The following is a 27103-nucleotide window of genomic DNA, read 5'->3' as shown; positions in this document are numbered from 1 at the left end:
TTAAAAAAGAAAACCAGCATTCAAAAGATTAAAAATGTAAAACTCCAGATATGTACGTATTGAAAATGTTCCCAGAGTACAGCTAGTCTCAGCACTCCATTATTAACTCCAGATTTTATAAAGATACCATAAATACAACTTATAATGCTCAAACACTGCACCTAAGTATGAATGATTTGTTGAGGTTGCTACCAGGAATTTCTATTCACAGGAGACTAATGACCCATCAGTTTCAACAAAATGCTCCATTAACGTAAAAATGAATTTGGCCATCGGAAAGGCTGTTAAATTCCACCAAGAGTTTTAAGAGCAGATTTAGATTTTCCTTTATAACATTAAATAACAGTGTCTATCATCTGGCCAAAGAGGGAGAGGCATAATTGATGTGTAATACTATGTCAAAAATGGAGAAAACTTCCTCATTTATGTTTAAATAAAAGAGGTAAAAATGAAATTGGGGTGGAGATTCTGAGAATTCTAATTTACCTGAAACTTTTAGGCTTCCTTTTAGACCACAGGTGGCAAACACCAGGCCCATGGGCCAAATCCAGCCCTCCCCTTTGTTTTATCCAGCCCAGCACCTTGTTTCTATCTGGCAGCAGCACCCAGCTCTAGCTTAACTGTTAAGGAGTAGTTACATTTATACAGTCTTAAAATTACATTCAGCCCTTTGAAGGCAACTGCAAGGCTGATGTGGCGCCCTGTGAAAATGAGTTTGACACCCATGTTTTAGACCAACTGTTCAGATTGTATTTATTTTTTAGCAACACACAATATCAAAGTCACCATCATTGGATTACAATGGACACTCATTTATTCATTAGTTAAGTATTCATTCAACAATGATTTTGGAGTGCCAATTGAATAAAGGCATTCCACACTTGGAAAAATACGAGTAGGTCAGGAAGTCTGGATTCTAGACTAGAAGTGGGATAATAGGAGATGAACGAAGATGAACAGATAGGAAAGAACTAAATTTTCTTATATCTTCATGAATGTATGACCATGCCTTCAAATGGGAATCCCAGGAAGATTTATTAGACAAAAGACATGATTCACATTTAATTCTCCAAATGCTGAGCAAGAATGTTACTTTAGAATATGTAAATGTAAAAAAAATGTGGATCTTTTCAGTCCATTATATAAGGGAAAGAGAATTTAACTAGAAATTGAGACTATGCTTTAGTCTCTGTTAGTATGTAAAATAAAAGCTTCCTCCATTACCTGATCTCTGACTCTCCACTTTGTTATTTTTCATTATTTGTTTTAAAGTCATAAAATGGATAATGTTTACTGCACTGGAAATTAAGAAGAGCATAAGTTATATTTCTATGAAAACATTGTAACAACTATAAACAGCTATGAATGTAAGATTTGTAGAAAAACTGATTTATATTTGTAATTTGCAGAATGGGACTGCTTTCTGGTAATAAACATTGAGACTAAGTGCAGTGCAGAGACATCATTTCCATTTAGTTTTTATTTCTAACTATGAAAAGTGATTGACATCAATTTCAGCCACATTACAGAAGGAAAATTAGGATAGTTTAGCTGCAAGAAATTCCAACTCATATTAAAGCCACTAAAATATGGCCAACTGATGCTATTTTGGAATTAACACAATGACAAAACTGCCATTGAAAATTTTAAAACAAAATAAAAGATTTTATATCAGGAGGTCTGTGGTGTGTGAAATAGCATAGCTGATATCACTTACAATTCTGTTAGGAATGCTGGAGCCTGAGCCCCCTGCCAAATGTTTGGAATAAAAATCAGCCGTTTAACGGGATCACCAGGTGGTTCTTATGAACACAGAATTGAGGAAAACCCTGCTTCAAACCAACACAGGAGAGAAAAAGGGGCAGGATATAGAGAATGAGGCCTTAGTTCCAGTAGTCAGCCTGCCATTTACTTCCTTGGGCTGGTAAGTGTTTAATCGCTAGTTCTCCGAAAAAGAAAAAAACAACGACAACAAAATCCTGCTTTTAAAAATGTGCTACTTCCCATAGTGTAAATATTTGCAATATAGGCTACTTCGCGGGCTCATCACGAGGTCCCTGGCTGTGGTGTCGGGAAAGAGATTCGGGGTGCAGTTTGCTCTCTCTGACCTCTGAGCTGGCTCACAAACACTGCTACCCGTAAGTAAACTGTGTCGTGTTTTCTTTTGCTGCAGATCAGACTGATAATACATATCGAACTGAATTATTTTATGTCCATATAAAAAGATGTGAATACTCTTGTGAATTAGTAGGAAATTAGTTGCTTTTATTTATTTTTCTCCACATAATCAATCATAAGAATCCTGAGAGCCATATTAAAGGTTTTCTAATACAACGGCTAGAATATGGTAGGTGTGTCATAGGTATTTTGAAATGCATTAATAAATAGATAAAACTGCTCCATGCTTTATTGGTAGAACCAGTCTATTTTAATCTTCATAAAAGGATATTGAGCAAGAATATGTTTTAGTTTTTATTCTGACACTGTGGCAGAGACTGCCTGCTGTTCCCCACTGGCCTCTGTTCCTTTCCTTCATAGCATTACAATGTTTACCTGGGAACATTGTGAACATCCTGAATATGAACAACCTGAATATAGACTACATTTCCCAGCCTGCAGTGCAGCCAAGTTCCATGTGACTAGAATCGGGCCAATTGGATATAAGTAGAAGTGTCACAGAAAGGTTTTGAGTAAGTAAATATTAGGAACTGACCATTATTGAAGAATGCAGAGGTGTTGGAAAGGCAAGAGAGAAAGCTAGGAAACCTGTAGAGTCTAGCGTAGCAGTCTAATTTAATCCAGGGGAGAAACAATGCTTACTTAGACTAGCATCTTAGTAGTATTAATGGTGAGAAGTGGTAAGATTCAAGATGTATTTTGAGTCAGTATTTGCTCCCCTCCCTTAGATGTAAATTGCTAGAATAAGAGGGGAACAAAGCATGGCCCCAAAGTGTTTGGACCTCAACAATTCAATGCATTGTGTTGCCATTTACTGAGAAAGACATGGGGATGAGAAAACTTGAAATTCAGGATAGATATCGTATTGGAAAATATGGGCAGATATAGTGAAATAATTCTCAAAATGTCACAATTTATTCATGCCATCTGCCCCTTACGCAGGCCCTCTGCCGTATAACTTTGTCATGCCCTCATGGTCTGATCTCTGACTTACTTATATGACTTCCTTTAGCCAATGGGGTGTAAGTAAACAAAATCAAGCAGAGATTGGAAAAGTGCTTGTACATTTTCTTCTTTGTCATGATTGTTTCTCTGGTATAGGCATGAGAACCTGCCTAAAGTATCATGTTAGTGGATGAGAGGTCCGGGTATTGCCAGATTCCCCCAGTTGCCCTACATGAGGTAAACCAGATTACCCAATAAGCAGAAACATGAGTGAATCTAGCCAAGATCACCAGACTGACCCCTTCAGAAGCTTGAATACTAAACTTCCCTCAGTCAGTAGGAACTGACCATTATTGAAGAATGGTTTGGTCAGTTGATAACACACACAAGCCGGAGGGACAGCACAAGGGGTCCAAAGAATTAAGGTACATTAGTGGGAAATCAATGATTAAAAAGTGCACCCTGGGAGGCAAGTGATAGAAACGTTTTAAGGAGAGAGAAATACAAAATGTTAAATACTAAAAAGAGTTAGAATAATTTGAGAATTGACCTTTAAAGCTATCAATGTTTCTATCATTGGTAACCTTGACAATAAAATTCAATTGAATAAAGAAGGCAAGTCCTAATTAAAGTGATTCAAGGAGGTAAATGAAAAATGGAGAAGGTGACCATAGAAAATATAGAAAAATTTTTGAGAACTCCATTGTAAGGAGTACCAGACAGAGGGAGCAAGGGATGGAAGTAATTCAGAGTTGCAAAAAATTGTTTATTTGTTTGGTTTTGTTTACCCTAAAGGAAAGCTAATGCCATGTGCCTTTATGGAAACAATAGGAAATATTTATAAGAAAAAAAGATAATACACAGAGACATAATTGCAGAAACAGAGTAAAACAAACGAACAACACAAACCCTAGAACTGAGTACATGACGAGCGGGTTTGGCCTACATTAGTGCCACGATGTCTAACATCATACGCATATGTAGCAGTGTACAGATTCGAAAGCCCTGAACTAGGTCAGAGTCAGTACTTTTAATGCTGACTAACGAACTTTTGTTCTATGATCTAACTCAGGGTATTTTCCATTAGCATATAATTAGTAAACAATAGAAATGGTTTATTTATACCAATAGTAATGTAATTTACTAATTTCAAATCATTTATTTACATTTATATTTATAAATATTTGCATGATTGTATTATATTTGACACCAATTGATGAAGATTCCTATTAGTCATACCTAATTTTAAAATAAAATATTCTAGCATTTGCTATGTAAAGTATTCTCATTTTATATTTCTGATCTAATGCTCTTATTCAATCCTACATAATAATTAAAGAATTGTTAATTGTGCATGATTCCACACATTTTCCCTATAATAGTTTTGAGAACTTTTGATGATCCTAACACTCACTGAAGTTTCTAGTAAAATCACATCAACAATTGTATTTACTTTTCGTAATGAAGTAGTGTTTCAACACCTTTGAAAAGTGTTGTTCAACACCTATTTTTTTTCAAGTGGCAAAAAATGTGAAAAAAAGTAATATATACTATTTGACAGACATGTTAACATGAGAAAATTGAAATAGGTGTTAAGTATTCAGATATCACATAAATAGGATTTATTTAAACTGCACTGTTATTGTCATATATTTTTTAGAATGAGATATGTAAAGTAATGCTATATTACGTACATCTAAGTTTTACTTTATCACATGCTACATTGAATTTGTTTTTGTTTTTGCACTTTCTTTTTTAATTAAATTATTGGGGTGACACTGGTTAATAAGATTAGGAGGATTTCAGGTACTCATTTCTACATGATCTGTAGATTGCATTGCTTGCCCACCACCCCAAGTCAAATAACCTTCGGTCACCATATACCTGAACCCCTTTACCCTTTACTACCTCCCCACCCCCTTCCCTCAGGTAAGTACATTGTTTGTGTCTATGAGCTTTTGTTTTTCTTGTCTGTTCATTTGTTGCTTTCAGTTTTATATCCAACATAGGAGTGAAATGTTATGGTTCTTAACCTTCTGTCTGATTTATTCCTCTTAAAATGGCATTCTCGTGGTCCAATGATGGTGTCACAAATGGCAGTATTTCTTCTCTTCATGAGGCTGAGTAGTGTCCCATTGCATATAAGCCCCACAACTTCTCTATCCATTATCTATCAAAGGACACTTCAGCTGTCTGCATGTCTTGGCCACTGTAAATAATGCTGTGACGAATATAGGGGTGCATATATCTTTGTGAATAACTATTTTCAAATTTGGGGGGTAGATACCCAGAGAAAGGATTGCTGATCATAAGGTAACTCTATTCTTAATTTTTTGAGAAACCACCATACCGACTGTACCACTTTACATTCCCACCAGCAGTGAATGAGGGTTTCTTTTAGTTCACAAACTCTCCAACACTTGTTACTTACTGATAGTAGTCATTCTAACAAGTGTGAAGTGGTATCTCATTGCGGTTTTGGTTGGCATTTTTTCTAATAGCTAGTGAAGTTGACTGTCTTTTCCTATACCTACTGACCATTTGTATATCTTCTGGAGGAAATGTCTGTTCAGATCATGTTCCCATTTTTTAATTGAAATGTTTGTTTCTTTGGTGTTGAGCTGTATGAGTTCTTTGTATATTTTGGATATTAACCCCTTGTCAGAGCTGTAGTTTGCAAATATCTTGCCCCGTTTGGTTGGTCGCCTTTCTTGCTGTTGTTGACAGCTTCTTTTGCTGTGCGGAAGCTTTTTAGCTTGCCATAGTCCCATTCATTCATTTTTGCTTTTATCTCCCTTATGTTTAAGTTCAAATTCATAAAACACTCTTTAAAGTCAAGGTCCATAAATTTGGTACCTATCTTCCATGTAATTAATTTGTCTTCTGTTTAGGTCTTTGATCTGTTTTCAGTTAATTTTTGTATATGGGGACATTGAACTTTATCAATTTCAGATGGCCACGGGGTAACTAAAATTTGAATTTGAAGCAGACCTCCATGACAAAATTTAGTCCATGTGACAAAAGCACTTCAGTATGTGTGTAAACAACTGCTGGGAACATGATATGCACAGTTCATCAGAAACATGTAAGAGATGAGTAACTGATATTGTTAGCATGTTTTCCACTATAAATAAAATTATATCAGACTGACTCAAGAGCAAAATTGAATAATGACTGGTCATAATTAAAGAAATTTAAATATAACTGAAATGTAATATAGCAGACTTTCAGACTAATTCCTTAAAATTAATAGCTTGGAGCCTTTGAAATTACACACAGGTTGGAATTACACACTGCTTTTAAAGTTACATAAAAATAAACAAACAAAATTTCCCAAACTGTTGGAAAGTGAATTCTCATTTACAAGAAGGCTATGTACTACCCAGTTTACATCAAAATATACCATTAATTGCTTCCATAACTCAAATCTTTCTCTAACTCATAAATAGAAGACATTTGTAACATAAATTCTCTCTTCTTACATTAATCAACTTACATCTGAAAGGATTTGATAATTCTTCTAAACACATTTTAATTGCTTTTACTCCCTCTCATATTTATTCTTTATGCTTACTAAGTTCAAAAAATATTTTATCATTTTCCTATCAACAAACAAAAAATATTTATTTCATTTATTTTAATTTTTTTATTGTTATTCAATTACAGTTGTCTGCATTTTCTCCCCATCTCTCCACCCCACCCCAGCCAAACCCACCTCCCTTCCCCGCCTCCACCCTCCCCCTTGGTTTTGTCCATGTGTCCTTTATAGTAGCTCCTGTAAACCCCTCTCCCCCTATCCGCTACCCACTCCCCTCTGGCTATTGTTAGGTTGTTCTTAACTTCAATGTCTCTGGTTATATTTTGTTTGCTTTTTTCTTTTGTTGATTATGTTCCAGTTAAAGGTGAGATCATATGGTATTTGTCCCTCACCACCTGGTTTATTTCACTTGGCATAATGCTCTCCAGTTCAAATGAGTGGATCAAAAAACTATGGTACATTTACACAGTGCAATTCTACTCAGCAGAGAGAAAGAAGGAGCTTATACCCTTTGCAAAATATTTCTAAGATTAATATTAGTGTTAACGATAAATTTATCTTAGGTTAAATTCTTTTATCTGCATGCTCTTGGCTTGTTTTTTTTTTAGTAATTTTTAGTTAATCTTTTTTACAAATGTCATATCAGAGATAATGATGTTATGTGTATATAATATGAATCTAATATAAATCATATATATTTCACTATAGATTTCACTTTTTAAATCCCTACTTTTGCCTTTATATAAAAACTTTATTATTATTATTATTATTATTATTATTATTCAGCAGCTTTTACATTTTCTTTGTCTACTCTATTGGTAGTTTCCTTCATGATATATTCTATGGTTTTTGCGATTAGAAAGCTGTCTTCTTTCTTGAATTGATAATATTCTGCTATATTTTTTATAAACTGCACATTATAATTTTTAAAATTTAATTATTTCCAGTCATCTGAAATATATATTATGGTAACTCTGTTAGGAAATCTCTTCAACACATCTGATGAACTAATATTATCCTGGTATGAAACAAGCAAAAAGTTGTACAAAAAGACAAATGAGAGACTGATTATATAAAGAAATGTAAATGGAGAAATGCTTATGAAAGTATGGAATAGGTTTATCTCACACTATAGAAAGATAGTTCAACAAATATCCCTCAATATAAAAGATGGACAAGAGAAAAGAATATGAACTCATTATTTTCAAGTGATATTTGCAACATTATCCTAAAGTATATATAGAATGTTATAGTTTATTAAGCACTTTTAAAAATAATATTAAACATGACCAATAAAATCTTAAGTTTTTAGATAGCATCTACCCATTTGAAGGATCTTTATATAATAATACTTTGAGGTACAATTTATTTGGAATTTTAAAAAGTGATTGAAATTGTTTAAGAATATTGGATCCTGAATCTGTGGTAGCAGAACACTGTACATACGTGTACACCGTACATAATTCTGAATATGCCTCTCATGTTTTCCCCATATTGTAAGCAGAGCTATTTACTATCCTGGCTCAACAGCAATATAAAAGTAGAATCTCCTTCCCAGGGAGAGGGCCTGTTTACTTGGTACCTATTACAGAAGACCCCTCACTGCAGAGGTCCTCTCCTATAGCACATCTCACTCTGTAGGTGGGCATCGCCAGGCCCTCTTCTCAGGTCCTTGAGAATTGACGTTCTGGGAACCTGAAGGATTGTTGATTGTCTGGCTCTTTCTACTGCTGTATGTACTAAAGTAATTTGTCCCAGACTCAGTACTTTTGCATCTTGTGCCAGCATCCGTGACACTATGGCAGGCTAACCTGTTAACTTTCAAACAGAACAAAATCTCAGAACCTTCACAGTTCTAGACAGTATGTGGATATAGAGAACTATAAAGTTTTCAAAGATGGGTCAGTGGTTTCCATTATTTCTTTGTCACTTGGAGAAAATAATTAATCAAAATGATCAAAAGAACACCCTGTAATAGTTTCGCACAGTTATTTCGGTTCTAGGTATCATCTCTTCTAGCCACAGTATCTGTATAAAGATGTCTGTTCTTTGCTTCAGGGACCTTATAATTTTCCATAAAGTTCCTAAGAAGTTTTGTATATGCACTCACTTAAAAGACTGTATTTTTGCAACAAGTAGTATTCAGTTAGTTTCCACCCAAGACTTGCCATTCTTCCGTGTACCATCTTCTAAAGTCAGTTGCAATCAGTGCCTTGCCATGATCCACTAGCACTGTCTCTAGCTCTGACCTGTTAGCTCAGAGCTGCAACTCTCTAGTACTTCTCTTAGCCTGGGTCAGTGTTTCGACATTTGTCACAGGAGAGGAATTGTGTGTGCGTGTATGAAAAGTATCATTTCTTTGGTTCAAGGTGAAAATGAATTACTCCATTGGCAACACTCTGATTCCAAGAAACCCTACCTGGGGATGCTTCTGCAGAACTTATTTGGCCCAGATAACACTCGGGTAAATTGTCACATCCACTTTCTTATTTGACAGCACTCTAAGGAAGACAAAACCAATATTTGGCTATAGTGTTTCTTTTGAGAAAACAGAAATTCAAAGGGTTTATATAACATGATCCACTATTATAATAAATATCAATATTATATATTCAATATATTGATTATTATATCAATATATAATATTGATATTAAATATACATCAATATGTAATGTTAAATATATATGTTATATATATATATAGTATATGTATGGTGGAACAGAGAAAATAGTAGCTAAAATATATCGAATGGTGTTTATGTATAAGGCACTACTCTGTGGACGTTGCATCATTAACTCCCTTGATCTTCACAACCACCTTGGAGCATCAGTATTATATTACTCATTTACATTAAGAAGAACTGAGCCTACAACATCTGAGTGATGAAGTCAGCTTTATGTATTAGGTCTTATAATGTCATGTCCAGCATTTAGAAAAATATTTCCATTACCCTAAAGTTATCACTAAGAAGAAAGACATGCAGTATTAAAAATGCATTCATATTAAAATGTGAAAATCTTTAAAAATAAAAACATGAGTACACTTGGATTATAAGATTATAATGAAATTGTATTTAACCTATGCATTTGCATATAACAATGTGCTATTTACCAACCTAAATCAATTTACCAAAATAAAGGAAAAAATGTAAAGAATCTAACAACTTTATCTGTTTTTAGATAAAAAATGGAGCCATTTAGGTTGATTGATTATAAAATGTATCTTCTAACCTCCTGTTCTTTCCTGTCTTGTATTTTTTCATCACATTGTCAACTATCACCCAAATGAGTCACTCAACAGGATCCGTAAGGCAGAATTCGAAGATAGGGTCCAAGACTTCCACCCCTTCCCATGAGTGTAGTGGAGTGTACGGATATCATGGGGTATCTGCCCCCTCCATTAGTTTACATTGTGTGCCAATGGTAATGCGACAGTCACTCCTGCGATCATGTTATTCTATATAGGGCTCCTTACCAGCCAGCTGGACTGGGAGGTCAAGTCAGAGGGGTGTGCTCCAGCTGAGCTGGAAGAATGCCAGACTGCCTTTGGTGGGAGAGGACAGTAAGGAATCTCAGGCAGCCTATACAAACTAAGAAAATCTCTGGTCCATACCTAGCAAGAAAATAGGGACCTCAATTATTTTACTGCTAACAAATATTACACCAGCAACAGGTAAGCTTGGAACAGGTACCTGGCCTTAGGTTTAATCGCAGGGCTACCCAACACCCTGACTGCAGCTTTGTGAGATCGTAGCTAAGAACCTGGCTGGCCCCTGCCCAGTCTTCTGACCTACAACATTATGGGATTTTAATTTGTGTACTTTTTGTCCACTAAATAATGGCAATTTGTTATGCAGCAGTATAAAACCAACACAGGCCCTGGCTGACGTGGCTCAGTGGGTTGAGTGCCAGCCTGTGAACAAAAATGTCACTGGTTCAATTCCCAGTCAGGGCACATGTCTAGGTTGGGGGCCAGATCCCCAGTTGGGGGCATGTGAGAGGCAACTGGTCAATGTATCTCATGCACATTGACATTTCTCTCCCACTCTCTCTCCTTCCCTTCCCATATCTCTAAAAATAAGTAAAATCTAAAAAAAATAAAATAAAAAATAAAACCAACACAGATGGAAATGTTCATTTTGTGGGAAAAAAGTCCTTTAAATATCCCTGTGAGAAACAAATCCTATAATATGTCCACATGGAAAGGCACGATGGAATTTTTTATGAAGCACAGTTAGTGATAACTAGTGCTGAGAGTCCCGGCTGAGAGAGCACACCGTCAGAGAACTGTTTGTGGAATGAGTGAGAAGGTCTTCATGGGCAGCACCGCGGATGAAGAAAATCCATCGATAACTGTCTTCAAAGATGATAGAGAACCAAAGGAATTATTGTAAATGCAAATGAATATGAAGAAAACTACATAGAAAGATTCAATTATTTTATCTAAATACTTGGAAACATTATTATTAATGTCATAATTAGATTTTACAAAGAGTAATGACAAATGAACACTTAGTTACCTGAAATATTAAAACTGCCACAAACAGTGCCTTGAGGTCAATTCACATGTTGTTACATAAGGAAGCATCAACATATGGTTCAAAGAGTATTGTGAATTAACATTACTTCAGGTTAGCTTCTTGCATCTTCTTGATCATCTACTTCCCATCTACTTTAGCTTGTTATAACCTTAGAATTACTAGGATTTTCTCCCCCTACTACTCCAAGTATAACGAAGTGAAAACCACACCTTTTCTTCTTTCGTTACTATGGCATTCCATTAAGTGGGGTTTTGACAACATCTTCCCATGTTCGTTAACATTACAGGTTCACTTTTTAAATTTTTGACTTAAAGAGTATACAAAATCTAAAGAATATTTTGACCAGTTTTCATATCACACTACATAGAAAAGGTATATAATTTTTATTGAAATAGTGAAGACTTATTGTAAACTATGTTGTCCAATGTGGCATGGGAAAATTCCTAAAAATCCAATTCTAAAGCTGAGAGCTGTGTACTAAGTATTGAAAATGGGATTTGATGACATTATTTTTCCTCTTGTAAGATAATTTTACCTGAAATAGTGGGTACATTAATTAAATCAAAATGATTGATCTTATTTATTACTCCTATCAAAATATTTGATTTGCACATTGTATTTTAGCTATTTATTTTTTATGAAATTAAATGTTGCCCTGTTAAAGAGCATACAATTTTATAAAGAAGAAACCATTAAGTTCTAATTTCTGTGATATGCTATCACCCTTAAAAACAATTAATATACATGAAACTATATTTTCTGTAACGTACTACATTTTGGTAGTGGGAAAATCAAGATAAATTCACAAATTAATTTCTTAACCAAACTCATACTATACTTGTAACCCAGTTGTTGTATATTATCAATTGTAACAATTTATCACAATGTATGCCCTTTGAATCTATGAAACACTAAAAAGTATCTTTGACATATAATTGGAATCTTTAATCACTGTCTCAATCTCGCAACTCACATCAAAATGATAAATTATAGCAGTTGACAAATATGATGCATTTAGCAACATATATAAAAGAAGGAAATTCAATATGAAATGAGATTACACACTAAGTTTAATCATTCTCTTTCTAGAGAATAAAACACAACCTTGAATGCCATCTCATCTTTTCCACATGAAGCACAAAAATTAAGTAGGTCATATATCACTGATTTGAACAATTTTTTATTTTCAGCTTGCTTTTTTTTATGCTTTATGAGCAATTTTGTAATTTTAAAATGCATCCTAAAAAACCCATTTAGCCACCCTGGGCCAGCGGGCAGGCACAGGGGCAGCAGGTACAGGGCCTGCCCAGAGCCATGGGAGGCCCCGGCCAGCGCTCTTGGCCTTGCTGACTGTGTTCAGCTAGCCTTCCACTGCTGCCTCCAGGAGCAGCTCAGCAGCACAACTCAGGTCTTCACAGCGGATCTGAGGGCGCAGACTGCAGACTCACACCCCTCCCGGACGTGCCCTGAGAAGCAGCACCAGACGGTGAAATGTCCTAACTGGGTTTATCTTGTAGAATCGTCACTGAAGTTTCAGAAAGCATGTGTTCCCGATCAGGGGTTTTCTGGCTTTCCTGAGCAGGGATTGGGAGGTGAGCAGAGCAAAGGTGCCCCCCTTGTTTATGAAGTCCTCCTCCCGCGTGAGGAGCCCGAGGTGAGGCTGGGTGCACTCAGGACTGAGCAGCACCAGACCCTGGGGGTCTCCTCTGACTGGATACATATTTCAGATGAGTCTGGCACTTCACCAAATATCCCACCTCAAGGGCAGAGTGAGGCCAGCATGAAAAAGCAACCCCATGCTCATCAGGTCTGTCTCCACCCGAAAGATGTGGGTTTATGGTTGGGGGACGGTACAGGAGTTGGTATGTAAAATGTGCACAGGACAATAGGGAACCTTATTCAGAGGAGAGAAAATATTCAGCAGGACCCAGCCATGTTTTCCAATAATTATAAATTATTTTTTCAGTGCATTTGCAAAGGTTTGTAATACCTTTATATTTTTCTTTCGATTCTAGAATTACCAGTGTGACAGCTAATGCAATAATTTGTTTCAAATGCTAGTGTTTAAGCTGTATGATGCTGATTTTATATATTTTTCTTGTCGACTGTATTATAGTTAATGAAATTAAAAACAGCCATCTCATTTGTCCCCAGGGGCCAAGGAACTAAGCACACCACTGGTCTATTTCTATTAAAATAAATTGCAGGCAGCTGCATTTGAATGGTCAGGGCTGGGCTAGTATTCAAGAGATTAAGACATATGAAACCTACAATGTTAAAAAATGCAACTTTTGTAATAATATTGAGGATCATTCTATTGATCTTCCTAGAAAAAAAAAGATCTTTAATTTCAGGAATAAGAACGTGACAGAGGTGAAGGAATCTATAAAACAGCTGGTTACTTGCATAAATAGAATAGTTGGATAAGCTGTGGACAGCCCAGATAAACTACGTAAGGTGATGTACCACAGAAAGAAAGTTCATCGTCCTCTTCCAAATCCTTGTTGTAAAAAGAAACAGTCCACTAGAAATCAGAGCAGTGACATGGCAAATAAAGAAAGATGCTGGCTTGCGCAGGCCAGCTGCCTGAAAACTTACACCGTGATAGCACTGATTCCAGCTCTTCACACACACCTATCACCAAGATATAGTAAAATTTAGTTCTTTTTCCTGAGGCTTGTCAGGACCGTGAAACAACGGCACAAGTTTTGTTCAGTAGGAATTTGACATTGAATGTCGCTTTAACTTTCAGGAAAAAGAGAAGTGTAAGTGAACCTGCAGCTTATTTGAGGAGGACTGAAGACCTCGGAGTGGTGGTGGGCTGCTTCTTGGACTCGTCAATAGTTTAGAGGAAGAAAAATGATATATCTCACTTGGCTGTTGTGCAGACTTGTGGTCTCTAGTGAAGTCGCTACTTAGAAGGAAATTTGAAGACTATATAATGAAAGAAAAAAAAGCCCCTTTCAGGCCCTCTTTACCAGTGCTAGCTCTCTCTCTCTCTCCTTAAGTCTTCCAGGCATAGTGAACTGTTGTATCTCTGAGCCTCCATTCTCAGGACTGGGAAGATTACTAAAAGCATTCCTGGTGCAGGTGTGTTAAAACATACACAAACAGGATATACAACAGTGGGACTAACAGACTCCGAACCTAAAGATAACAGTGAAACAAACTGAAGCCTGCACTATCAGCCTGAAACCTCCAGATTTACAGCTAATTGCCTTGATTACCCAGCTGCAAATTCCTCCCCCTTTTTAATCCAATAAAAACATACAGTCCCTACACCTCAAGGCTGGTGCATTTCTCCGCACCTAGCCCTTTTCCTCTCCTGGGAAAGCAAAAAATAAAACTTTGCTCTCTGCATTGTCTTCTTTGTGAATTCTTTCACAGCCCGCATCCCGGGTCACCCTAACATATGACAGTTGGTTTAAACTGGCTTCAAGCAGCCATAAAAAGTGGTGATCAGAACTATCATACAAAACAGAAATATAAATGATGAAAATATTCACATTTTAAAACAACAAATTAAGTGGATTGTGGGAACAAGCAAATCTTCTTACTTTGGTTCCAGGATATACTGATAATATAGCTACAGATGTAGATGCTTATTTATTAGGTGTTTTGAGAAAATATCTACAAAAGAGCATTTGTTTATTCAAAACATCCCTGAACTATTTGATTTCCAAAAATGACTTGTCAAAAAGCTATGAATTGTGGAAGAATCAAAATGTTTTGTGATGGGATTCAGAGCAAGGGTCCCCTGAAAATAGGACAAAACCTGTGGTTAGAGGAAGGGAAAAGTAGATGCACAACAATGACAAGTTAATAGCCGTACCTTTCTTGAAGGGTAGGGGACTGCTGCCTAGGTCGAAAGGTGTACATGACTTTAAGAGTATATAGTAACTGGTGACATAGCCAGGGGAGGCAGATGCCCACCCCAGAAGCCACTGGGAACTCTTGCCCTGACTAAAGATGGCAGCCAAATGAAGGTAAAAGATATAGGGGAAACTGGCAAAAATGGCACATCATAGGAGGGACCAGATATGCAGTTACATAGGAAGTTCCAGGATGACTATTTATAATAAGGGCAGGCTGAGAGAGAAGGAAGAAGAAGCCATGGGGTCTGTAGAGATAGAGGAGTTACTTCTGCTTCTCTGGGGAAGAAGTAGCCAAGCAGTCTGAAAGGGTGCAAATGGGAGTTGTCTATGAGGTCTGGTGTGTAAGGGGGAAGCCACATGGTTTTGAGTAAGAGTGTGCCATGAGGTCTGGAGTAAGAAGGAGAAGACAGCAGCATAACTGATGGGACTGTGTGGGGACCTTCCTGACAAAGCACGGATTCATAGGAGATGCTTGAAGCTGAACTGTGACTGGGAATGTTGAGCTGCAGACATGTGCTTCTCTGAAGGACATATGGAGAAGCCACTCCCTTGGGACATGTGGCTTCCTGGACTCCACTGGGATCCAGTGTAACAGGGCATGTGTTTCCCTGGACCACTACATGGAGACTGAGAACAACATACCCCATATCCTCAAGGGGAGAGCTGCTGCGAGAAGTTGGAGACTCTGAAACCCATGAATGCACATTTCAGAGCAGACAGAGATCCATTCGTGCAGCTGGCTTAAGAACAGATAAGGTTATAAGGAACTTCAGGGCATGGTTTTGGCTGATAGCCTGGTGGGAAGCAAGGGAAGTGCTGGGTCTCATGGGAGAACAGGGCTCCCAGCAGGAGTGCTCTCAGCCCCACCGAGGTTGGAACCCTGTTAATGAAAACCTGTTTCCCTCAACACTAATTGTTGGTCATGTGCCAAGGCACTTTAAAAAAAAAAGTGTAACATAGTGTAAAGTTACATAATAAAAACAGTAACAAAATTGTAACAACCTGCTTTGAAATAATATCCGAATGGGATACATGAAGCCCATCACTTGCCCCCTAAAAAACCTCATAAGGAATCTATGAATATGTCATGCTACATGGCAAAAAAAGATTTTGCAGATATAACTAAGTTTCAGGATTTTAACAGAGAGAGATTAGCCTTGATTGCCCAGGATGGGAGAAATGGAGGCAATCATATAGACCTTTAAAAGCTGAGAAGTATCTCCAGCTGAAGTCACATATGCGGAGGGAAAGAAGATGGTAGAGAGATGTGTCAGGACATGAAGGCTGAGAGATTCCAGGTACGAGAGGGACTCAGTGCTCCAGTTGATGGCTCTCAGAGATGGGGCCCCAGGAAGGGAATATAAGGAAGAGCGAGGCCTGTAGGAGCTATGAGCAGTAGACTTTCCAGAATCTTCTGACAAGAGCCCAAGATGCTGACATTTTTATTTCAGCCTTTGTGACCCAGAGCAGAGAATATGAGATAATACATTTCTGTTGTTTTAAGATGCTAAATTTGTGGTCATTTGTTTTGGTAGCAATATAAAACTAATATACACAGTAAAGGATAGCCATCACAAATCAATACCTGGAGATTTCTGCAGCATGGTAGCCATTCCCTTAATACTACCTGGATGCCTAGCACCTTATATTTTAAGTCAGGAACTCCCACACATGCATTTAAATGTCTTGAAGATATATGAGTCCATTTCACTGAAGCAGAAAAGTCTGGCAGAAATTTAATGTTGCACATACAGAAACAATAGGGAGCTTAGAAAATATTTTTTAGTATATTTTATAAAACTTGACAGTAACACCAGAAAACACAGCAACATCATAATTCATCTTCCAAGTTGCTACATTTTCAGCATACTTAGTACTTACTGCAAGAACCAACAAACCTAAAATATCTTTGTATGTTGATGCACAGAGACAGGTTTTTCTATCAAGGAGCCTTTAGTAGAAACTTATTGTATTACTAACTCCTTCAATGTTGCCAAAATTACATTACTTAAAATGAAATCTCCGTGTTTTAAACTAGGGATTAAGTTGCCAAGATAAAAACATTCAACTGTTGCAAAAACACCTTTAAAATAATGATGATTACTCTCAAAATGGAGGAAAATAAGTGTTGGAATGCATCCTCCCTCGCTAGACAAGGCAGTTCAGAGATGTATGAGGCGGCAAATAGTGATCACCACTGTTGTAATGTGGCATTGTTTAAGATGTGAAAAAGAGAAAAGATTTTTACCAAATTGTTTGCTAGAGGGCACTTTTATTTCCTAGTGAGAAGGGTAGCACTAGCTGAAATGTTTAGTTAGAAACTTTTCCCACAAGCAAACTGTTAACCTTTATTCTAAAGAAATTGTATTTCCTATGTGATTGTTCTCTAGTGTGCTCTTTAACATACCATATTTTAAATTATCATGTGCTGTAGAAAATAACCACCCCCGCTACTACGTTTGTGTACCTCTTATGACAATATTAAGATTTGGTTGATAGAGTCCTAGAGGTGGGTAAGGCAGGGGCTGTTACCTAAACTAGGTGAGAATTTTATTGTCAAATTACAGAAAAAAATTACAAGTCCATGACCTCTATCTGAAAGCCTCAGGAATAGATTATTTTGCATTAGAATTTTCTGACATTTTAAAAAGAAAAACATGCAGATTCTAGAGTTTTAATACCCTCAACAGAGCCTGGGGTAACACCTCATTATCAAACAATATTTCTGTAGTGGCACATAAATTCCCTCACTATGTAGGATAAATACAGATTATAAATGGCCTCCAATCTGTTCAAGTCATGTTTTGATGTCAAATGAATTTGTAACAAACTTCTAGATGAAAACCGTCAGTATTGCCCTGACTGGTGTGGCTCGGCAGGTTGAACGTCATCTTGCAAACCAAAAGGTCATTGGTTGGATTCCCAGCCAGGGCATATGCCAGGGTTGCAGACCAGGCCCCTGGTTGTGTTTCTCTCACACATAAACTTTTTCTCCCTCTCTTTCTCTTACCCTTCCCCTCCCTCTAAAAATAAAGGAATAAAATCTTAAACAAAAACAAAAAAAAAATAACCCTTCCCTATCAAGACCTTTTTAAATTTCCATTTTGTTATTAAGGTATTATAGATCTGTAGGTCTGGAAAGGTTAGTTTACAATGGAAGATGTTAACTCTTGTATCTTAGTGGCCTTTAACTGTTGACTCTAACCTGCAGAGAAGACAGATTACTAGTTTGTTTTCTGGCAGACAAGCAAAGCACAGGGGGGGACAGGGTGGAGACCGTGGCGCCTGATTCTCTAATCAGGCCTAGTTTCCTGTTTCTCTCACCTTTTGTTCCCTTTTGTTAATGTCTAACCCTTTAGTGATTTCTTGGTCTCATCTCCTAAGACTTAAGGGAAAGACTTTTCTATGTCTAGGTGCGCTGCTATGGAACACAAGAACCAATTAATTCTAGCATTTTAATATAGGCATATATTAATGATGAATAACAAAGTGAATTTGGGGACAGGATTTGAGATAACAGGAAGAACTGTATCTTTCTCCCAGATGATTCCTCCATTTCCACCCTGGAGAATTTTGGTTTGACTATAGCACACTAGGCCGTGGTCCTTTTATACCACCATCACTTACCTTCATAATACACTTTAAAGCCATGAGCACTAACTGCAAAATCACTGGTCAAACGTAGTGAGAACACAGACTTGGTACTTGTCACTGGTGGAGGCAGGTGGAATCCCGTTAACCTAAAACAAAAAGGAATTAATTGTTAGAATAATAGACATTTTACCTAATAGGGTTTAAAGAGCATTAAAGTAATTTTGTCATCTCCCCAAGCTTTGTATAAGTTGTGCATATACATTTATACACATATGCATGAATTTATGACATGTTGATTAGAACTCACTGATCAAAAGTGATTACTGTAAATATATATAAATATATTAATTTACTATTTATGTAAATTACTACATATTATAGCGATCATATTCATCCCCTATGTGAAAATATTAATTCAAACTTTGGGAAAAGAATTGTGAGAATATGTCTTTGTACATACTCCTGATTTTTACAACTAAACATTTACAATTTTGTCAAGTAAATTATTTTCCTAATTGTTAGAAATATTTATAAAGAGTGGGAAGTATTTAGTGAAATTTAATACTGAAGAGATGTGACCTAAACATGAAATCTTATTTTCATGTTTTAAAAATGAAGAGTAATTTTGTTTTATCAGTTTATCTAGTAAGTTCTGTTATATGTAATTACTTTTTGTTTAATATTGTTTATGTTTACAGAGCAAATATTTGACATTGTACCCATAAATTATCACTTATTTGGCTAATAATTTGTTGCACATAATTACAAGCAATTTTATAGAATTAGGTAATTTATAGGTCCTAGCTTGTGTGCTCAGATTGAGCACCAGCCTGCAAACCAAAAGGTCGCCAGTTCAATTCCCAGTCATGGCACATGCCTGGGTCGTGGGCCAGTTTCCAAGTTTGGGGTGTGCTTGAGACAACCAACAATGTTTCTCCCCTCTCTCTCTCCCTCCCTTGCCCCTCTCTGAAAATAAATAAATAAAATATTTTATGGTAATTTATAATCGAAACTTTCCAAGTCCTAAAAGAAAAAACAAAATTAAAAAAGCATATTCATGAGATATTTTTTTCTAAAATAAATGAGAATACATAAATTTTTATTTCTATGAATTGCCTTTTTTATTTTTCTCATTTTAATTATTGTGTAAAATTTGTATGCAATAGAATTATATTTTTACATAATTGCTATTTTTTTACCAACATTCTATGTGTGGGATCAATCTATACTGAAATGAGCATATATTTTTATTGCTATATAGCAGTAGTTCTCAACCTTGTCTTAGGTCTGCTTATATTCTAAAACATTACTGAGAACCCCAAAGGGATTTTGCATACTAGATCTTGCAATGCTCACCCTACTTAAATTGAAGCTGAGAAAATTTGAAGTGTGCATTTATTATTTCCTTTTCAAATAGCCAACCACAGTAAGTTAATTTTACTTGGAAACTCAGACTTTGTTATTGACGACAAGTCATGTCAGTTGTTTTCCTGGAAGGAACAAGTCAAGTTAATTTTTTTTTTTTTTTAGAAAATATGTACCAAATAGGCAAGTGCAACTAACCATAATTTATGTGGTTAAAAGTAACCACATTAAGTAAAAAGTTTGTTTCATCAAAAAGGTGGCCAGCTCAGCTGACAGTTCAAGCGGGTAACTGTTTTTCATTGAGACAGCCATCATATTTTCACAGGAACAAGAAGGGGCTTTTGCATACTTTTTATTTGGACACAAAAGTCATTAAAAACAAGGGCACTAGTGGGTTGATATTAATGAAATAATTATTTATAGCTTCAACATAAACATTTTTTAGTACAACTGGGTTTCTTCACTTTTTTTTCCTTTTTTCTTTGTTTTGCATTGTAGGTATGATATAATAAAGAATTCAGTGACTAGTGAATACTGGTACAGTTTGAGATGACTAATTGAGATTCTTTAAGGCACCAGCTGCTTTACCCACCATTACTTTTGTACCATGAGAACTAAGGTCAGCACAGTGAAGCAGGTGAATAATGACTCAATTTTATTATGGAAATAGTTCTGATCTAGTGGAACCCCTAAAAATGCCTCAGGACCTTCAAGGATCCACGGATCACATTCTGAGAACCACTGCTGTATGGGAAGACATTGTAATAGACACACATACTTCATTGATTCATTCTACTGTTGGTGGACATTGGGGTCGTTTAGAATTTGCCCACTGTGTTTTCATCAACATCTTTGTAAAAGTTCACAGGTATGCACTTATGTAGCAGTTTCTCTAGAATATAAAAACATTTAGAGCTTTAATTTTTTTTTCCTGTATAAGCTACATCCCACAAGAGACCTATTCAAACTGTTTTCTAAATTCCTTTGTCATTTCCATTTTGATCAATGGTTTAGAGCTTTATCTCTTAAATTATAAAAGTATGAGTATGGTGACAGAAGGAGACTTAACTTTGGGTGGTGAATGTGAAATGCAATTATACAGATGATGTGTTGTAAAGTTACATACTTGAAACCTGTATAATTTTATTAACCATGCCATGCCAATAAATTCAATTTAAAAAAAGTCTGTAACATATTACTGCTTATAATGAGATTGGGGAAAAATAGACAGGGGGAATGGTGAAACAGAGTGAAGGAGAGAGAGGGGCTTTTCTTAAAAATAAAAGTGGTAACATTACCCAACTCTCAAAACTTGGTGATTATTAAGTAATAGAATTCATGTGGAATTACCTAGTGTATTTTCTGGAACCTAAAAAATAGCCACTAAAAATCAATTTCATTAGTGATATGATTCAAAATCCCATGCCCTTCCATCCAAATCTGGCATGCTATGGCTGAGATAAATTGTGCCTACAACACCAAAACATTTTCACAGCGATTTATCATGACATACAGTAAGATTTTTGGATATGAATTACCTTACAGTTTCACTTTGGTTATACAGTTCTTAAAAATGAAGCAGGTGACACACAGGGAATTCTCTGCTGAAACAAACTATTAACCTATTTAATTTCAAAACGAATGAGAAAACCGCAGGAACAAGTAGATATTTAAAGTAATGACTGTTCAGTGAGAATAAATCAAGCATACCCTATTGATATCTGGGTACATGAAGCACAGCAAATAATTCATGGTTATGTGAAGATGGCAGTAATTGTACTATTAAAGGAAAAGATGGCTGTGGCAATATTTGAATAATTATGTCGTTTGCTGAGAGTAAATGACCTGAGGCTGCTATCAAATACAAAATTCCTGAAGAAGGCATCCTGTGTGAGCAAGGCAAATGCATAATGTTAGGACCATGTGCTAGGTGTAGCTCTAGAATTGGAAATTAAATACATGCTGATACACATATGGGTTGGGATTGGGGTAAATATGGATATAACTATGATCATAATAACATATAGATGAACAGGTAAGCAACCAGAATCCACTGCCACTGTTGTCTATTCTTTCCATTGTATTACATGCTTTTAAATCTTAGAACTACACTTCCCAGAATATCTCTAATTGTCACTGGTTTCTCTGGTAGATTTTGCCAAAGAACACAGTTTTAACATATTTGGAATGTAAATTAAAAGTGTCAGCATCGTGATGCCTTGGCCCGTGGTTGCATGGGCTGCAGTGTGTGTTAAAGGTGAAGTTTTTCTACCACATTACCAAAATTCTTATTTATGTAATTGTTTTGGTGCTACAAACAATTGAACTCATCACAGGTGCTTTTCCATAATTTCTACAAATTCCTTATTTCCTGAAAGTTAGTGCAGGTTTTCTGTAATACTTAATGGCCCAGGCTTAAATTCAGAATCTTAAGTCTTTTTCTGCTGTAAGTTCTGTATTTTTTTTTCTTTTTTGTATGAACCCCAAGGAATGGGCAAATGTAAGAAATCTCTACCCAATAAAGAAAACAGCTGACAATATCCTTACCTCATTGTATCTAGAGTCAGTCCATAGAGGTTTCAGCAGAAGTAACGCCTGCTTGAGTGTGGTTGGTAGGGTAATAATATGGGCGTAATAATTTATACTTTTAATTTGAACATTTCACCTAAAATGTCATATGGTGTGCTTAACTGTGATATTGTTATGTTACAGAATTACATGTTTATGAGTTTGTAGTAAAAGATTTTGTAATAAAAAAGGGGCATTATTTGTGCCGGAAACTGTATATAAAACTCAGTGATGTGTTTTTCCCAGTGATGTGGAATTTCATATTAAAGATCAATATTTTTATGGTAACCACAGAAATATAACTAGAAATTTTCTTCAAAACCCACCCTTTTCAATTTCTTCTCTCTCTGCTGCAAATATTGTCCCTTCTTCATAATCTTAGTTTTTATTAAATTCATTGATTCATTTATCTTTAAAGCTATAGATGATTATAATCCCAAAGGCAGTCTCATTGAGGCACTGAGAAAACTTGAAGTACAGGAATGGTATGTTGGACAATTAATCAATGTCAGACAATTAAACCTATTTAAAAGTGTCCTCAGATTGCTTAAACACCTGCAATTATTAATGAACATATTATTTCCAAAGTCTGGGGTTTCTAAGAAGCAGTTGAAGTTATTGACTATGAGCTTGGATTCTAGAACATATAATTCTACTGCTTATCATCACTTTGATATTGGGTTTACTGCTATATCCAAAAAAATGAGTTTAATACTAGAAATTATCCCATAGTAATATTATGGGGATTAAATGGGATATTGCTTGTAAAAATGTAACACAGTGTCTAGCACATGCTGAATATTTTTTGTACCATAATTGCATAATGAACCTACCCAGGGCTCATCTAAGTGGAATAAACATACTAAGTGATAACTCTTGAGTGAAATACCTGGAGTAAATCTCAATGTTGTCATTTACTATTTTGTGGTGTTGGGCAGATCACTTCCCTCCCATTCTGTTTTTTAACTGTCAAAATGTAAATGAACATATTTATAACCTATCCTTTAAGTTTTTGTCAGTTTTTAAATAAGTTAATAGGAGCATGCCACTTGGAGTAATGGCATTTATAAAGCATTACAAAAGTATTTGTTACTATTGTTGTCCCCTCCCAATGAAAAATGTGAGAATTAGAAAGTTCTTTTACACACCTATTAGAATTTTCTTCCTGTAGTACCCAATCATTGATACTTATAATAAACTTGGATTATTTGAATAAATAATCCAAGTAGTTTTTCAAATATATGCTCTTCTACATTTTTTCTTTCCTCCAATTTAGCATTCCTAGAACTTTTGATTATTTTGGATTTAAATTAGTAAAGGTTGATTATATGTTATTTGCTTACAGTAAATTTAAAGCAAAACAATGACAAAGAAAGAGATGAGAGCATTATTACATTCCAGTCATTGGTAAAGCTTCTCAATTAGGAAGAGGAGGAGAAGGAGGGAGAGGGTGAGAGAGGGAGGGAGGAAGAGACCAGATGAGAACGGGATTCTTAGGAATTCAATTCCAGAAAGTGAGTCAACTGATGCCCCACAAGTTCCCAAAATCCTGACATTCATTAAGGAAAAAATCATGACTTTACAAATGTATGCTTTGCATTCTTCCATACTGACAATTATTTTTTGAGCCATTTATGCAATACACATCAATGAGAATTTAACTCAAAATTAATGGCTGTTTTTGTTACTGCCAGTCTGTTCTTAATTTCAATGTCTCTGGTTGTATTCTGCTTGCTTGTTTGTTTTGTTGATTGGGTTCCACTTATAAGTGAGATCATAGGGTATTTGTCCCTCACCACCTGGCTTATTTCACTTAGCATAATGCTCTTTAGTTCCAACCATGTTGCCACGTAGGGTAGGAGCTCCTTCTTTCTTTCTGTTGCATGGTATTCCATTGCGTAAACATACCATAGATTTTTGATTCATTTATTTACTGATGGGCACTTAGCTTGCTTCCAGCACTTGGCTATTGTAAATTGTGCTGCTATGAACATTGGGGTGCATAGTTTCTTTTGGATTGGTGTTTCAGGGCTCTTAAGGTATAATCCCAGCAGTGGAATTGCCAGGTAAAGGCAGTTCCATTTTTAGTTTTCTGAGGAAATTCCATACTGTTTCCACAGTGGCTGCATCAGTCTGCATTCCTACCAACAGTGCACTAGGGTTCCCTTTTCTCTGCATCCTCTCCAACACTTGTTTGTTGATTTATTAATGATGGCCATTCTGACAGGTGTGAGGTGATATCTCATTGTGGTTTTAATTTGTACTTCTCTGATGACTAGTGATGCTGAACATCCTTTCATATGTCTCTGGGCCCTCTGGTTGTCCTCCTTAGAGAAGTGTGTGTTCAGGTCCTTTGCCTATTTTTAAATTGTATTGTTTGTCTTCCTGGACAGGAATTGTATGAGTTCTTTATATATTTTGGAGATCAAACTCTTGTCCAAGGTATCATTTGCAAATATATTTTCCCATACAGTTCGTTCCCTTTTCATTTTGCTCATATTTCCAGAGCGGAGGGGAAGAGGGATAATAGGGGAACATCAGGGAAGTGTTGTCAAGGAACCTGAATAAAGGACACATGGAGAAAGCCAAAGGGGGTAGGATCAAGGGTGGGAGGTGGGGACAACTGGAGCATGGGGAGTGGAGGGGGAAAAATGGAAACAACTGTCCTTGAACAACAATTAAAAAAAAAGAAAAAAAAGAAAGACACAGTTAATTCTTAAAAAAGAAAATATTGGCTCTTTCTAATTCCCAGAAAGGCAATATTCATGATCTGTCAGATTTAGCAAAATTTATGATTAATATTATTTATTTATATATTTGAAACATGTATATTAGAAGTATGGAATTTTGTTCGTCTATTTTTTTCAGACATTAAAGAGTTTGCTCCAAAAAGAAAAATGACTGCACACTCAATGTCCCTCCTTAGATAATGTAGGGACTGATGATAGGATAATAATATGTGGATAGTGTTGTGACTCCTCTGTGTGTGTGTGTGTGTGTGTGTGTGTGTGTGTGTGGTCTATATTCTTTGTCATATGATCCAGTGATGAAAATGACTATTAAATTGAATCAATTTAAATTATTATAAAGAAGGTTTTGAGATTCTGTGCACTCTCCAATTTTATGGATTTACACACGTAAAAAATGTAGTAAGAAATAGTATTATATGGTACATGAAATAGAACACTGTAATTGCCGAGTTTTCAATATAGCTTTAAGGTGGTAGTGATTGAAGATGTTCTGATAAAGGAACTATACAATTTAACTTAGACATTCTAAAATTTAGGAAAGTGATGACTTTTTCAGAATAGTTTTGGTTCTGTTTAAGTCAACTTTGTAATTTCAAAGCTAATGGATAGAAGCATTTGAGAATATGACTACTCTTGCAAGAGGCACATAACCATTAATTACACCCACTATGTCTGACACCACTTTTTAATACTTTTTCACAACTGCACTTTGATATTATTATCTATATCTATCTACCTATAAAACTCACAACTGGCAAATGACATGGCACCTTGAAAACTTCTCGTGGTACAGACACACACAACTTATGAATACATAGCACCTTGTAGTCATTTTAGGTTGAATAAAATTATAATCTTTCTTCTTTGGAATACATCATGGAGCATAATTAATATGAGAATGCAATGACATAGAGCATATGTACAGTCATTTCTCTACCTAATTAATTAGTGGATTTGGACATGATTTATGAACTAATTTAGTGTTATCAAATGAAAATTTTTAACATCAAGTGCAAAATCCCTCAGACCATTAATCTAGTACTTTAAAATAATCATATTTCAGGTCCAAACATTTTAAATTGGACTAGCTAAAATTAAATCATGAATTAGTTCTCATACTGTTATGAAATGTTTTACTGCATGTAAAGCATTTTAAGAAATCATTCTGTACATTGTCAAGATAAAACGACTAAAATGTTTCATGTCATTGTACCTCTTTTGACTTTCTTCACTTTGGTCCTAAGATTCCTTTCTCTCTTAGTTTCATCTTACCTCCTTGGCCTCTGCCTTTTACATCCCCCTCTGCTGCTGCAGCCTGACCTCCCTAGTCTCCATGTCTGAAGTGCCAACACCTCGGTCCTCAGACAACATCTTTTCTGCCTCACTGTGTTCTCATCTAAAGCCATGGTTTTAACTGCTCTTCTTCCTCCCCTCAGCTCCAGATTTGTTTATCCAGATGCCCACTTGTTGTTACCACTTACATGGCTTTTAAAACTTGACACACCAGATCAAACGTTTTATTTTCAACATGAGCCCAACATGATTATTCTTTATCCAGAAAAATACAAGTATTTCTTTGGTGTCAGTTGTTACTTCTCCTCTTTCATTTATGATTATATTTATTTGGGTCCTCCCTCTCTCTCAGTCTCTTTTTTTTCTTGATGAGTCTGGTAAATGTTTGTCAATCTTATTTATCTTTTCAAAGAACCAGATCTTGGTTTCATTGATATTTTATATTTTTGTGACTCT

The 27103-nt window shown here is 35.9% G+C and overlaps 1 protein-coding gene across 2 annotated transcripts in view; it reads right to left on the bottom strand.

Moving 5' to 3' along the window:
- CSMD3 (CUB and Sushi multiple domains 3) overlaps nt 1–27103 on the bottom strand; it is an 885055-nt gene that overhangs the window by 750419 nt on the left and 107533 nt on the right. For both annotated transcript variants that reach the window (XM_024572155.3, XM_045181698.2), the window contains exon 3: nt 18705–18817. In XM_024572155.3, the coding sequence (XP_024427923.2) occupies nt 18705–18817 (113 nt within the window). The remainder of the gene's footprint in view (nt 1–18704; nt 18818–27103) is intronic.

Source organism: Desmodus rotundus, chromosome 8 (assembly GCF_022682495.2).
Source record: "Desmodus rotundus isolate HL8 chromosome 8, HLdesRot8A.1, whole genome shotgun sequence".
In the NCBI taxonomy this organism is placed as follows: Eukaryota; Metazoa; Chordata; class Mammalia; order Chiroptera; family Phyllostomidae; genus Desmodus; species Desmodus rotundus.
This window is presented reverse-complemented; position numbering and strand designations above follow the sequence as displayed.